The sequence below is a fragment of the Dromiciops gliroides genome, chromosome 3 (genome assembly GCF_019393635.1).
Source record: "Dromiciops gliroides isolate mDroGli1 chromosome 3, mDroGli1.pri, whole genome shotgun sequence".
Taxonomy (NCBI): domain Eukaryota; kingdom Metazoa; phylum Chordata; class Mammalia; order Microbiotheria; family Microbiotheriidae; genus Dromiciops; species Dromiciops gliroides.
In genome coordinates, this window is record NC_057863.1 from 271,191,815 (window position 1) to 271,207,035 (window position 15,221).

General features: G+C 34.9%; 1 protein-coding gene across 8 annotated transcripts in view; it reads left to right on the top strand.

Annotated features, from left to right (window-relative positions):
• SYNJ1 (synaptojanin 1) overlaps positions 1-15,221 on the top strand; it is a 120,195-nt gene that overhangs the window by 91,533 nt on the left and 13,441 nt on the right. For 6 of the 8 annotated variants that reach the window (XM_043995321.1, XM_043995320.1, XM_043995314.1 and 3 more), the window contains 8 exons: positions 437-515; positions 3,690-3,852; positions 5,237-5,512; positions 7,988-8,125; positions 8,865-8,903; positions 11,127-11,174; positions 12,458-12,496; positions 12,610-12,680. In XM_043995321.1, the coding sequence (XP_043851256.1) occupies positions 437-515; positions 3,690-3,852; positions 5,237-5,512; positions 7,988-8,125; positions 8,865-8,903; positions 11,127-11,174; positions 12,458-12,496; positions 12,610-12,680 (853 nt within the window). The remainder of the gene's footprint in view (positions 1-436; positions 516-3,689; positions 3,853-5,236; positions 5,513-7,987; positions 8,126-8,864; positions 8,904-11,126; positions 11,175-12,457; positions 12,497-12,609; positions 12,681-15,221) is intronic. The other 2 variants (XM_043995319.1, XM_043995318.1) reach the window with 1 other exon arrangement.

Sequence of the window (15,221 nt, forward strand, 5' to 3'; positions counted from 1 at the left end):
TAAGGCCACAGTTAGGCATTTATAGCAATCATACCATAAGCTTTGATCAGAAAAATTATAATCTGCTTCAGCAGCTTTCATTTTAAGCCTTTCCTTCTAAATGTCCATGGTTTGCACATTTAACTCTTAATTTCTTTCTTTATCTAACTTTAGAAAACTCTAAGCATTTCCAAATCTAGAAGTGTTTCTCTAAGAAAAAGACTGGTAGCTATCTTTCATTTTTGTTTCATTTTTGTTTCTTTTCCTAATGATAAAGAACCATATTTAATATTTAGCCAGTAACTGTTACCTTTGAAATTAAGGATTTATTAAAATTCCCTTTTAAAAGTTTTTATCTTTTGGTATTCATACAACCATAAACTTATACTGAATAAGTCAGTGAGGTGTCAGATTATTACAATAAAGATAACTGACATTCTGTATAATTATCTTAAAGGTTTGTGGAAAACAAAATGTGGGTAACATTTTTGGAAGGAAGTTCTGCCCTGAGTGTTCTGAGCCTAAATGGTAAAGAGGTAATGTAACCTTTGTTCAATTTAGTAAATGTTTATATTATATAAGTCACTATCTTATTGATTCTAAAGGATCCTGAAATGGTCTCCTAAGCAGATTTAAAAATATTAATTTGATGTAGTCATGACAATTATTAATAGATAGTTATTCTTAGTCTTACAGGATAATAGAGATATTTTCTGTTTATCTCCAAGTCTCAGACTCATACCAGACTTGACAGCATAACTATAAAATATAACTGCCATTGATATTGCATAATAAGAAAATATGGGTATCATAATAATAGCAGACTATATATATATATATCTCCTCATGCATGTATATATAAATAGATCACTTTAAGGTTTGTAAATAACTTTCTGTCAATCATCTTATTTGAGACCCTGAGAGATTAAATGACTTGCCTATGACTATGCAGCTAGAAAATATTAGAAGTAAGATATGAACACTTGTTTTCCTGACTTCCAAGTCCAACACTCTTTGTACTACCCCACACTGCCTCTTATATAATTGGTTTTCTTTCATTATAGTTTGTTGTGTAATTGAAAATTTTAAATATTTTTCAGGGGGCATTTGTATATCACCTATAGAATATGCAGTCAACTAGCACTTAGCTGGTGATATGAAATAGTGAAAAGGAAGCAAGGTAGGAAGAAAATCATTCAACTCAGTTTATATCATTATGTCCCTAATTCTTATAGATAATAATTTTTAATTTCATCAATAAATAATTTTGGTAGCTTATTAAATTGTGATTAGACTATCAAAACTATTCTTTATTCAAGAATATTATTGACTTACCAGACACAAATCATACTATTGACAGACACAGAATTGTCTCATCTTCTCCAAATTAGCTGTCTATAAATTTATTCTTCATGCTTCCAGTCAGATTGTAAATTTCCGAAATATGTTGTCATTAGATTGAACTGAAGACGACCAGAAATACTCAGAAGAAAAGGATTTACTGTGACACATAGGCACATTATCATTATTATGTAATATTTAAGGTAATAATTGAGTAATACTTTTTTTATTATGTTGGCACAGTCTGATGGAATTTTTAGTATATTAATGGTTTGTATCATAAGCTACTACTTATAAGTAGCTGTTGAAATATAGAAGAAAAGCCATTTTTATAAGTATTATTCATCATATATTTAAACAGGTTAGCTTTCACTAAAAGATTTAAAAGAAATACTTCAATGGATCCATGGTATCAGTGTAGATTTTCCCTACACTTAGATAGCTCATAAGTCATTGACATTTTCCAACCTCTGTAACTCGTCTTTGATTTCCTGGAAATCCCCCACAGGGAGTAATGTGGCATGTTGAAGAAGAGTTGTACACTTGGGAGTCAGAAAGACCTGGATTGTATTCTGATTCTTGAAATTTACTAACTTTGTGACCATGGGCAAGTCACTCCACCCCCCCACCCCCCACCCCCCTACCCCAGGGCAATGAGGGTCAAATGACTTGCCCAGGGTCAAACAGCTAGTAAATGTCAAGTATCTGAGGCCAGATTTGAATTCAGGTCCTCCTGAATCCAGGGCCAGTGCTTTATCCACTGTGCCACTTAGCTGCCCTTAGCAAGTCACTTTTAACCTCTCTGAGCCTCAGTTTCCTCATCTATAATGTGAGAATAGAATACTATTCTACTCAAAGAGTTGTTAATTGAAATGAAAATATGTAAAGTTCTTTGTAAACCTTAAAGTGCTATATAAGCATCAAGGTTTTTTTGGTTTTTGTTTTTAAGTACCATATTGTTCTGTGACAGGGGGCTTTCTCTATTTTTCCTAATATCATGTGGATACCAGGGGAACAACAGACTATTCACCTGTTATCCCTCACTCATGTTATTTGACCAATCCATCTATTTTTTCTAGTCATGTATCTCTTTTATTAGCTTTTATAGAATACTTTTGCACAGTTTGGTATTATACTGCAGCCTATTTATGTCTTTCCATTGCTGTTGAGAGGACTTGCAATTTTTATCCTTTGAAAACTAATTTTTGCAGCCATTCGTAATGCTAAAATAAAACAGAATAAAAAATCCCAACAACAAAACAAATAACAAAAATCACCAACTTAAGGAGTTATAAAAGCTAGTTTCAGAAAAGACCATAGCCGCAGAGCCAGAAGGAAATAGATTTATCCAAAGCAGTTAAATTCAGGATACTTTGGAGAGAGGATGCTAGCAGTTTGAGTGTATCAGGAAAGGTTTCCCATAAAAGGGAAGGAGGGAGGATTCTATGAGGCAGAGTAGAGAAGGGTGCACATTTCAGGCATGGAGGACAGCCAGTGCAAAAGTATGGAAACTGGAGATGTCATATCATGACTGAGGAAGAGAAAGGAGGCAAATCTGGCCAGAACATGAGAGTGGAGGAGAAAGATATAGAACAGCCTCTATAGGGAATGGGACAGAGAATTAATTAGGGAGTAAGATATATTTCCTTGCTATGGTGAAGACCCTCTGAGATTAGATAATATGAATTTGTGGAGAACCTAGTTAGCTTGGTTGCATGATTTCCTCCAGTTCAACACATGAATAGAAGCAGATAAGGTATATGGTAAGAGTCTCCAGGATTAGATTTTGGCAAGGCATGAACATTAATAGGCCAGGGGGATAAGGGATTTGAGATTAGATGAACTGGTTAACTATAGGGTTGAGATTGGGAAAGAAGGAAAGAGATGTGATAGCTTGAGAGAGTACCTGAGTGTTAGAGAGAAAAGAAGTCCTAGTGAAATTGAAGAATAGGTTAAGGGCAGATAAAGTATAGGGGGAGATAGAATTATAAGAAGTTATAGGTATGATAAAAATATTTCAAAAATTTCATTCATTGAAATAGGACACTTAAAGGGGGATCATGCAATAAAGAGTGTGACAACTATGTAAACAATAATTGTGTAATCATTGTGTAGTGAAGGAGGTCTCAGGAATTAAAGAGATTAAGAAATTGGAAGGGGAAATTAGAATGTTTAGAAGATGTTGGAGTGAAGAGGAAAACCTGGATTCCTTGAAGAAGGAGAGCAAATGCTACAGAAGGAGTCCAAGTGTTTAGAGTTCACAATGAAAGTGGGGTGGGCAGGGCCAGAGTGGGACATGAGAGGGATATCTTTAATGCAGAAGATTTCATTTTTGTGTTGATAAATTTGTATTTTTCCTTCAAATACAGGTTTTAGATCGAATCATAACTATTACCTTAAAGAGTCCAAACTGGATTGCTGATTTGGAAAAAGAAATGAATTTGGAGAAAATTAGTATTGTATTACCATCATCAACAAGTTCAACCTTGCTTGGTGAAGATGCAGAAGTTGCTGAAGATTTTGTTATGGAAGGTCTGTTTATTGAACAAGTACATTTTATAGCTCGATATCATTCATGGGATCATAGATCTAGAATGAAAGGGAACACAGAAGCCAACTGGTCCAACCCTCTAATTTTATAGTTAAGGAAACAAAGGTCCAAGGAAGTGACTTGCCCATGGTCATACAGGTAATTGTCAGAGGTGGGACTTGAACCCAAGTCCTTTGGCTCCATAGCTAGTTGTCTTTTTTCTATATCATGCTGCCTTCAGCAGGCTCCTTCCCCTTCATCAAAAAGGAGTATCTTCTTTGTAATGCTTTTTTTTTTTAAAACTTGTGCCAAGATACTTCCAGAAATTTCATTGAATTCATTGTTATTCTTTCTTTTCCGCTTTTTTTGGGGATTTATATTAGCAGTGTCCATTTGTTTTTATTTCATACTGTATTTCTTTTTCCAATTCTTTTTTAAATAAAATGAGACCTAATTTGAACGCTAATGAGTCATTTGAAAATACAAATAAGATCATGTTATTTTGTTATTGTGATAAAACCAGAAGTTGGCACTATGACCACATTAATTTTAATATGAATTTCAAAATGGCAAGGAAGGCACTTCTTTCCCACTGCCACCTTCCCCCTCATAGCCCATTAAGTGATCCCTTTTGATGTATTTATGAGACTACCCAAATAAGTAATCAGTATGGGCAGGCATGGATGAGCTTGATGTGTATTGTTAGCATGATTAATAAAATCACAAATCCATCAAAATATTAGAAAAAAGAAATGGTTAAACTGTAAGGGAGACACATAATGATATGCATAAAACCATTGCATAAGTTTGAGGCAGAACTTATTTACCCAGAAGGTGGGTGGGACAAAGAAATAACATAGAAATGTAAGTACGCCTTTACCTTCTCAAATTCATAGGTTCTGCTGAACATTTGCTTCCTTACGCTATCTTCTATAATACTATATCATTCTAATTAGTAATAAGTCTATTGGTTATTGATATATGGTATTCAAACAACTTTCTATATATCTTAATGTGTTTCTAGAATTGAACTTGTTTCCTAGCCTTTACAGGATTTTGTAAGTAAATTTGTCAAGCTTAGAACTAAAAGGATTTGAAATATAGAATGTCTTATTCCATTAGCTTCATTAAGTCATTTTTAGGTTTGTTTCAAATAAACCTGCATGTTTAATTGTATTTATTTGTGCAGTTGATAGCTGGCTTGCGTAATTTTGTCCTTCAAATTCTGGTCTCTGAAATTTAGCTCTTTGAACCATAGAATATGGGAAGATTGCAGAAAATAAGACTTGAAAAAACAAAATTGCAATCTCAGTTAACAGACTAATTTCTGATGGAAGTGCAGGATATCCAGTTTGTTAGTAAAAAAATTAATGTTTTTTTCCTTAGGTGATGTTGATGACTATAGTACAGAAGTAGAAGAAATTCTTCCTCAGCATCTACAACCAGCTTCAGGCTCTAGTCTTGGAACCTCCCCGAGCTGTTCCCCTCGATCCAGCCCCTGCCAGTCTCCTACAATAGCTGACGCTCCTCCACCTCCCCTTCCTGCAAGACCAAGCCGAGGTCCAACAAGACTTCTTGGACCTCCTGGACCTCCCGGACCTCCCGGACCTCCTGGATCTTCTGTTGCTCCTGTTGCTCCTGTTCCTTCCATTCCTTCTCAGAGCAAGTATCCTTGTACATTAACTTAGTCTTGTGTGTGTTTCTTCCTTCTGTAGTGAAAAAGTAGATCAGACAGACCCCTCTCTGCTGCCTCAGAATTTCCACTGAAGGTCTGGAATATGCAGGGGGTCCCAAAAGACTTAGTGCAACTTTAAGTTATTAAGTTTAAAAATCCAAACTGTACTTTTGGCATAACCTGCATAGTACTTTATACCTTGTGTCTATACCTATTTTCTTAAGGCCAAAGGTAGGAGAAGAAGAATTGTAGCTGGGGTATGCACAGGGAAAAAGAAATTCATCCATATCACCAGAATCTAATTCTTTCATTACATGTGTTCAGTCCTTCACCTGACCTTATTATCAGATATATGTTATGTGTAATCCTACTATAAATTCAGTGATTTGCATTTGCATTTACTTTTCTGTTATTATAATGTTGACTTAGGCCCAGTGCTCCATCCACTGCACCACCAGCTGCCCAGATGGTAAAACAGGCAGGAGACAAAACTTCATGAGAAGCAGAGGTTTTACCAAATGAGGATCTTCTCTTTGTATGCACTTTTCAAGAGGAAAACATTTAGGAATAAGAAAGGAAGAGTAGGAAATGTTTCCTTCCTACCCTGGCAATAAACTATAATCATTCTGGGGAAGAGTAAGATGTCTATAGATCAGTACCAGATGAATCAAAAGAGGAAGCCATTGCCACATTGAATGACCACCACAGCTTGCTCCCAGAGAGTACAAAGATCCTGCCTTTAAGAAAGGTCACAGGGCAGCTATGTGGCACAGTGGATAAAGCACCAGCCCTGGATTCAGGAGACCCTGAGTTCAAACCCGGTCTCAGACACTTGACACTTAACTGGCTGTGTGAGCCTGGGCAACTCAGTTAACCCTCATTGTCCCACAAAAACAAAACAAAACAAAAAGGTCACTAGCTGGCCAAAGAGAACTATAAGATGATGGGAAAATTAGAAGAAACCCCATCACTTTCCTGAGGGAAAGGAGCTCAGTATTATAGATTTCTACTGATTTCATTTACAAGGTAAATTCAGAGAGAAGGGTTGGGAGCCTATTCACCTGAAACCAAGCCGGAAAAGAAGTCAGTCCTGGGAGGTCAGGCAGACCATGGCTTTTGTGCTTGGTAGGTAACCAGTTCCAGGATACTGAGAAGCAGAGAGGGGAAACTACAGGACCATTAATTAATGCTTTACAGAAAAGAAGAAAAAAGAAGAAAAGGGCTTTATCTCCTTTTCCCTACAGATTTATTCAATAAACAACAAATTTAGCCAATATGTATTAAACATTTGGTCTAGGGAATACAAAGACAAGGATAGAAGTCTCTCCCCTCAAAGAAGATACATTATACTGAAAGGATACCCAGTAATTAGAAATAAAATAATAGTTAAAATGTTTAGGTGACTTTTAGATTTTCTTGAATAGAGATTTCTAAAAAATGTATCTTATTTGTATTGGTGCTTTTATTTTTTATCATGTGCATTTCCAAATATGTACCTTTTCCCTCCCCTTCCCATGAGTTATCCTTTGTAACATATTTTTTAAAAGAGGAGAAAAAAGCAGTTCAGCAAAATTTGCCGACACATTGACCACAGCTAAAAGCATATATACCACGTTTGTCCTCCATAGTGAGGGGAAGGAAGTACATTTTCTCAGTTCTTTTCTGGGGCTACACTTGTTCATTTTATGTACACAACAGAACTGACCTTCAGAAGATAGACATATTTTTGTTTAAATTATTCTTGAATTTGATCTTAGAACCAAAGAATTTTGGATCTGGAAAGTACCTTCATGAACTTGGTCTGTTTCATTTTATCAGTGAAGAAATTGAGGCTTAGGGAAGTTACAATTTGATGATACTTACCCAAACTAGTTACAGAACTGGAATCTCAGTCTCTTATTGAGCTTTCCACTGCCTGCCACTCCTTTATTGTCTTTGTTGTTGTTGTTTTTATGGTGGGGCAATGAGGGTTAAGTGACTTGCCCAGGGTCACACAGCTAGTAAGTGTCAAGTGTCTGAGGCCGAATTTGAACTCAGGTCTTTCTGAATCCGGTCTGGTGCTTTATCCACTTCGCCATCTAGCTGCCCCTACTCCTGTATTGTCAACTAAGTCAGTGAACTTTTAGCACATCAGAAAGTCTTAGGAGCCTGACACACATGCTAAGTAACTCCATGAGCAATGTCCTTTGGTAGAACTTTTGGTAGCAACTCCTTTGGTAACACCAGAATCCTCCCGTGCCATTTTTTTCATAGGTGTTCTTTAGTGACCTAGATGGTGGATGCAACTCTAAATTGGCTTTAGTCATTCTGTTCCTTCATTTTTCCACTTGCAAAATGAGTGTATCTCGCTCTTTTCTACCCTACTGAATTAGCCTCCCCCCCACCCCCAAAAAAAAAAAGTGTCTTCAAGCATGTCAGAGAAAGTAATTTTTCAAATGTAATATATTTTGTTGTTATTTTAGGTTCTCCTGTTGAGACTCAACCAACAGTACCACAAAAAGAGTCATTCCAGAGCTTGGAACCCAAACGCCCTCCTCCTCCTCGTCCAGTCGCCCCACCTACACGTCCAGCTCCACCACAAAGACCACCCCCTCCTTCAGGTGACTGCACTACTGTACATAGTGTGTGCCAGCGATTTGTTTCTATCCCAGTAGGCTTTTCAAGAAGTACACTCAGTCCTTTTATATTATAGTATATTGGTTGTTTTTAAACCTCTGGCTTTTTATATGTTCTCTTTTCTGTTAGCCTTTTTCTGAAATATATAGAAGACATAACCAGGTATAAGATGAGAGTTTGCAAATTAGATTTTTCTAATATGATTCTTTTTCTCTCCTATTTGTGTGTGTGTGTGTGTGTGTGTGTGTGTGTGTGTGTGTGTGTGTGTGTACACACACGTTTATTTTTTTCAGTAATTAGATGTGGTTAGGTACCTAGATTTTCTTATTGAAATCTAGAATTGGTTTTCTTTTTGTGCAAACCAATCTCTACCTAATGTAATTAGTTCTGTAACTTCTCTACAATTTATTATTTTTGAGATTAATGTTATATGTATATGTGCACAAACATATATATTTAATAAAAGAAAGTTCCTCTCTGAGGAAAACACCTCTGGAAAGTGTTACAAACATTATCGGAAGTATATGCATATATATATATATATATATATAATGACTGCTATCCACAACTCTTAGATCCTTTTGTATAGTTCCTAGATAATTTACTTAAAATGATGAATGCATTGTTTTAAGTAGCATTTAAACATCTGATTCTCCTAACTCTCCAGTTCTGTCGTTGACTTCATTTTCCTTTGTGCTGCATACTTTTCTTATGCTCTTAAAGGGAGTAGGAGTCCTGCACCTGCTAGAAAGGAATTTGGAGGTAACAGTTTATATTTGTTATCAAGTCTGGATTTTGGTGTGTTCATGTATTGACTGACACAGGATTGTCCTTTCCGTCAAAGGACATTTGAGTCCTAAAGGTTAAAATATTGTTTCATGCTTCTAAAGAAGGGTTGGTTGTTTTTTTTTTTTCAAAATTTTAGCCACGAAAATAACTGATTAGGCTATCAGTTTTCTAGTTACTGGCTGGCTCACTCGTAAAATTCAAGAACAATTCCATTTCAGTGAGGGACAGTGTGGAATAGTGAACAGAGAGCAAGACTTAGGGTTGGGAAGAGCTAGGTTCAAGTCCCATCTCTTAAACATAATGATTCTTTGACCCTGAACAAGTTGTTCCTCTTGGTGTACTATACAACTCTCTTAGACTCTAAGTTGTAGAATGGCTCCTAATTTTCTTTGGTAGAGAGAGTTTCCTCACTGAGGGTTACTTAGACTAATGAAATCGCACATTTGAACCAAAAAAAAAATATTATGAAGTTTTATGCAGAGGAACATCTTAAGCATTAATAAATTTTTCCGATAGTAGATTTTTGGTTTCAAAGTTTTTATTCCAGTACTGAGATGTAGGAATTTAAAAATATTTTTATAAGAGTGTTACCATCAACAATCATATTCCTTTCTGTTATCTTCAGCTCCTTTAAAATTTTTTAAATAAACATACATTAACTTTAACAAAATCGCCCTTTCTTCTTTTGGGCAATATAGCAATTCCAAAGAGTATTCATGTGCCAACACAAAAAGCAAACATTTCAACCTTTTCAAATTTCTTATCACCATAGAAGATTTGAGTTGTTTGTAGTATATTTCTTCTGTCATTCAATTCTGTTAAAAATCTTTAAAATCTTTAGATTAAAATGTGAAATCTAATATGCTAAATTTTTGCATACCTTTATTGTGGCATATCAAGTCATGGCTTTCATCTGCCGAATTTTTAAAAATTATGTGTTTTTGTTTTCTTTCATCAGAAATTATGTGATTAAAAATTAATCACTGATAGAAGTGTTACTTTTAATTAGATTTGCATCAAAACCACACAAAATATTTCAATTAGAAGAAAAATTTTAGCTAGTTTAATTCAATTTTTTCCTTTAAAAGGATAAGAAAAGGTAATAGAGTATAAAAAATTTACATATGATATTATACTCTATATTATACATATCAGGGTGAACCAAAGGAATTTTACATTATTAGAATAGCAAAATAATTTCATTAACACATTCTGTACAAAGTACAAATCTGGAAAATTTCCAGTTTAGTAACACAGAATATTAATGTTACCTATATACTGTGGCTCCCATTTATTATTTTCTAGTTAAATTTCACATACCAAATCCTTAATTCAGGGCAGAAAACATCATAAATACCAAAAATTCTCTGCATTACTTAAATAGAAATATAGAATTGAATAATAGTGAAGATCGTTTATATATTCATCACTCAATGGAAAAATGAACCTACTAATGCAATGCAGTTAGGGAAGAGTTCTTAAAGTACCTTTTCTTTTTTTTCTTTTTTTTTTTTTTTTCAGCGAGGCAAGTGGGGTTAAGTGACTTGCCCAGGGTCACACAGCTAGTAAGTGTTAAATGTCTGAGGCCGGATTTGAACTCAGGTACTCCTGACTCCAGGGCCAGTGCTCTATCCACCGCGCCACCTAGCTGCCCCTTAAAGTACCTTTTAAGAGTTTAACAAACTTATAAAAATAATTTATTTTAGTTCTCATATGTAGTCTCTTAGCAATTCAGAACAACATTGAAACATCTCTCAGGCATTTAGTCCTTTTAGATAAATTGGACATTATTCTCATTTAATGTTGTTAACATAGGAAATGTAACTTCATCTTATAATATAAGACATGCAGTTGAGTATTGGTGGTTTTCCTTTTTAAGATGGGACAAGCATGAAGTCAAATCTTTTTGCCTTTGCTATCAAATTCTTTGATGCTAGTCATCATAGAGATAGAAAAGCATAATCTCATTTCTGGCCATTTGTTTGAGATTAGAAGATGGAAATAGGTATCCATTAGTATTATTTCAACTTGGTTTGGCATAACTGCTTTAAAAATATTTAAAACAACAAAAATTATGTTTTTTAAAAAGTAAGTTTAGCTTAGAAATTCTTTTAAATTGTGCTTCTTTTGTGCTTCCTTTTCACATTTTACTGCTTGTGCTATGCAATATACAGCTTCTATTCTTTCTCTAAAAAGGTGTTGGAGGCCCTCCCAGCCCTGGGGTAGCTAGGAAAGAGATGGAAGGTAACCAGACTTTTGCATTGTAGAATTGTTTCATTTTGTATCTCTGAACATCACTTTCCTTTGTCTGAAGACATTTAAAAAATTTCTTTCTTCAAGTTTCTCCTTTTGGTATACTAACTTCTTGTTTTTCCTTATTTTAAAGCTATTTTGTATACCTTTTAAAAAATTTGTCCATTTACCTTTCATTAAATACTAATGCTACTTTACTAAAAGTCTTCTCACATTTTTAAGTACAGTCCTTTCCTTTTAACCACTACAGAATATTGCTATAAGAAAAGTACTTTGAAAGTTTTTTTTCTACACAAGTTAAAGATTTATGAATATATGTAATAATGAGAAGATTTTAAACTAGTTATTGTACTTAAGCCATCAGAATAGAGATCCTAGAATATAACATATAGATAACATAGGTGGCTTACATAAATGGCTTTCTAATGTAGGATGGCTCCAATTTTGCTTCTAACCTTCAACTAGAAATTCCATTTAAAAAGGCTATAGATTCTGGTCTTACAGGTTATAATTATCAGAAGAGAGGAAAGTGGGCAGATTCGGTCCAAAGTCTTAGTTTGCTGACACCCTATTCTGATTGTTTTTCTCCATCTGGCCTATTTATTTTTCATATTTCAGCTTGCATGTTTATTTACACTTGAACCTGCTTTAATACTATTTGCTATTGCTTTATCGATAAGGCAGATTCTTCTGGGAGAGTTAGTTATAATAATACTAGTAGGTCCTCATTATAAGATGACTTCATCCATAATATTATTTCAGTGCATGAACCCCAATGACAGTGTGTTATATAATGAGACTCCAATTTAGTTTTATATTGATTAGCATACAACCTGAACAAAACAGAACTTTTTAACACAAGATTGTAGAAGGACATTATACTGGAGAATCAAGTCTTAAGAAAAATCTTCCCCTGAGTAGGTCAGAAGAGTTCTGAATGTCACTATGAAAATTCTTATCTTCCTCACTGTTTTACCATAAAAGTTCATCTGTGTCAGAGTCAAAAGCCAAAATTTTGTGCACTAATCTTATTTAATGGATTTTTTGAAGTGCAAATCCCAGTTTTTCCATATTGCTGAATGGTCTCTGGAAAATACTGTCAGACACCAGTTATCAGAATTGTGTTAGTCTAGTCCACTCTAATAATTTTATCTAAAGCAGGCTCAAGAAATTTCATTGATTTTATGCACTTATTTTTTTCATTTATTGAGAAGCAAAATGGTGTCATGAAGTATTATTGTTGAGACTGATTTTCTTTTCCTTCCCGTTCAAAGCACCCAAAAGCCCTGGAACAACAAGAAAAGATGTTTTAGGTAAAAAAACAAAAAAGCCCTTCCATTTAAACTTAAGCCATAAAATGGATGTCTAGAATGTGTATATGTGTTTTGTTTTGTTTTTTAATGATATATTTATATCTTTATTTTAGGACGTAATCAGCCCTCCCCTCAAGGAGGAGTAACAAGCCCAGGAACTGTTGGATACAGTGCAGCAAAGCCGGTATGAATTAAATCCTGCCTGATTTACTTCTGCTTTATCATGGAATTTGAATATCAGCATATTGAAAGAAAGTATAAGACAAAAAATACTACCTAAATTAATTTACAAATGGGGTTAATACTATGCCAATCAAATTACAAAGGGAATACTTCTAGGCCTAGACAAAAATAATATCAAAATTAATTTGGAAGAACAAAGAGTCTACCATGTCAGGGAAATAGTGGGGGAAAGTATGAATGAAGTGAGTATAGAATAATCAGCTTCCAATTACAAAGCAATAGTCATTGGAACTATTTCATTTAAAAGAGAAAAGCCAATGTGGGGATAGACTATACAAGCAAGAAACAAAAGCAATTGAAAAATAATTGTTAAGCATTTAGATTTAAGATTATAAATTACTGTGGGAAGAACTATCCTTTTTTACATAATTTTCTGGGAAAACTAGAAAGCACCTTGAGAGAAATTAGGTTTAGACAAAAACCTCGTGCCACATGCCAAAATATGATCAAAATGGCTACACAACCTGTACATAAGGGGTCACGTCATTTAAAAAAAATTAGAAAAGAATGATATTAAGTATCTTTCAAAATAATGGATGGGGAGAATTTATAAAAAAGGGTAAAGAAGACTATGAAAGATAAAACAATTTTGACATCAGTACATACAATTAAACAGTTTTCACACAAGTAAAATCAATTAATATATAAAGAGAGATATCTATGTAAAGGGAGAAGTTGAAATCTGATAAAATGAAAAATCAATAAAGTTCACAGAGTGCTGAAAAAGAGATATACTCCCTGCCTTGTGACAAAGTTGTATGTAGGAAGACCACTAGGACAGATACTGTATACGTTATCAGATTCAGGCACTAGAGTGAGATGTCTTTGTTTATCCTTGTCCCAAAGTAGGGTTGAATAGGAGATAAAATAGAGTGTGAAACAGCTGCATTGAAAAGACAAGGCATCAATAAAATGTATTAACCATACATAAGGGGACACATCTTGCCCACAAGGTGATGGATTATAGGTGTGGCATTAGGCATACATTTTCAGATATACCCAGTGTGTTGTTGTGTTTTGCTTAACTGTTCTTTGCTGCGAGGGTAAGGTTCTATATGGGGAGCCTGAGAGGCATTGAGAAGTGATGGCAATATTTTTTAAAAAACAAAATAAAACAAACCAAAATTGAAAAATACATAGGAAGTAAAAAAGATGAGAAGATTATAAAAACAAGTAACTAAGGACCTCTACTTTGTGCAGTAGAGATCTTGGAACCATTAGTAAAGTGAAGAATTGAGATTATGAGGAATTTGGGAACTAATTTGAGTAGAAATCCAGGAACTGGGATTGTAATAGAGCAAAGTAACCATAAAGTCTGGGAATTCAATTCAACAAACATTTATTAACAACATACTGTTTGCCAAGGCAGTATGCTAAATCCTAGGGATACAAAAACTAAACTGTCTTGCTTTCAGAGCACTTACATTCTACAAAAAGAATACAACATATGCACATCTAAGACAATATAAAGTAATTTCAAGAGGTAGAGAGAGCTAAAGGGGTGGGGGTGGGGGTGGGGGTGGGGGTGGAAGGTTTAGGAAGGCTTTGAATAGTAGGGCAATCTCAAGCTGAGCTTGGAAGAAAGGTAGGGGAACCAACCATAAGAAGCAGAGGTGAGGAGAGAGTGGCTACCATACCTAAGAAACAGCTGAGAAGCAGGACATTAGGGTAAAATACTTCAACCAATGGCTATGTCTAACTACTAAAATTTGATATACTAAAAGAAATATTTTGCTGCATCTCAAGGTTTTTTGTTTTCATAGATCTAGCAAAGCATAATGAAAGGTAGTCTCTGTGAACAAGATCTAATAAGACCTTTTATGATCTCAGTGCCCTTCCCATCATGATGAAGTCCTTTTCCCCATGTCTTCTGCATGTTAGCCATCCCTTAATTTATTTTATAAATGTTGAAAACAATTTTTTTTTTTTTTGGTGAGGCAGTTGGGGTTAAGTGACTTGCCCAGGGTCACACAGCTAGTAAGTGTCAAGGGTCTGAGACTGGATTTGAACTCAGGTCCTCCTGAATCCAGGGCTGGTGCTCTATCCACCGTGCCACCTAGCTGCCCCCATGTTGAAAACAAATTAATTAAAACTCCTGCAATTTTCCAGTAACCTTTAACGTGATTTTCCTTTATAATGAATGCAGTCGAGCATTGCATCCATTTATTTTGTATTGTAAATCTATTCTTCTCTTGCTCTCTACCAAGCCTCAGCCTTGGATTACTCCTACTCTCCACTGACTTGTCTCCTATTCATGTGCTTCTGACAAGAGCTGGAGAAAAATCACAAAGTTGTTTTGTTTGGTTCCACTACAAAATTATGTTGCACATCTCGCCTGAGCCTTCAAGTTATAAGGCAGTCTTTTTATACCTCCCTAATCAATTCACTATCCTACTCAACACGGCACTTTTTCCAAACCTTTTCATCACTCCTCCAACCTCCCAAGGCTTCCCCTTCCCAGTCCTCTCAGCTGAAGAGGAAA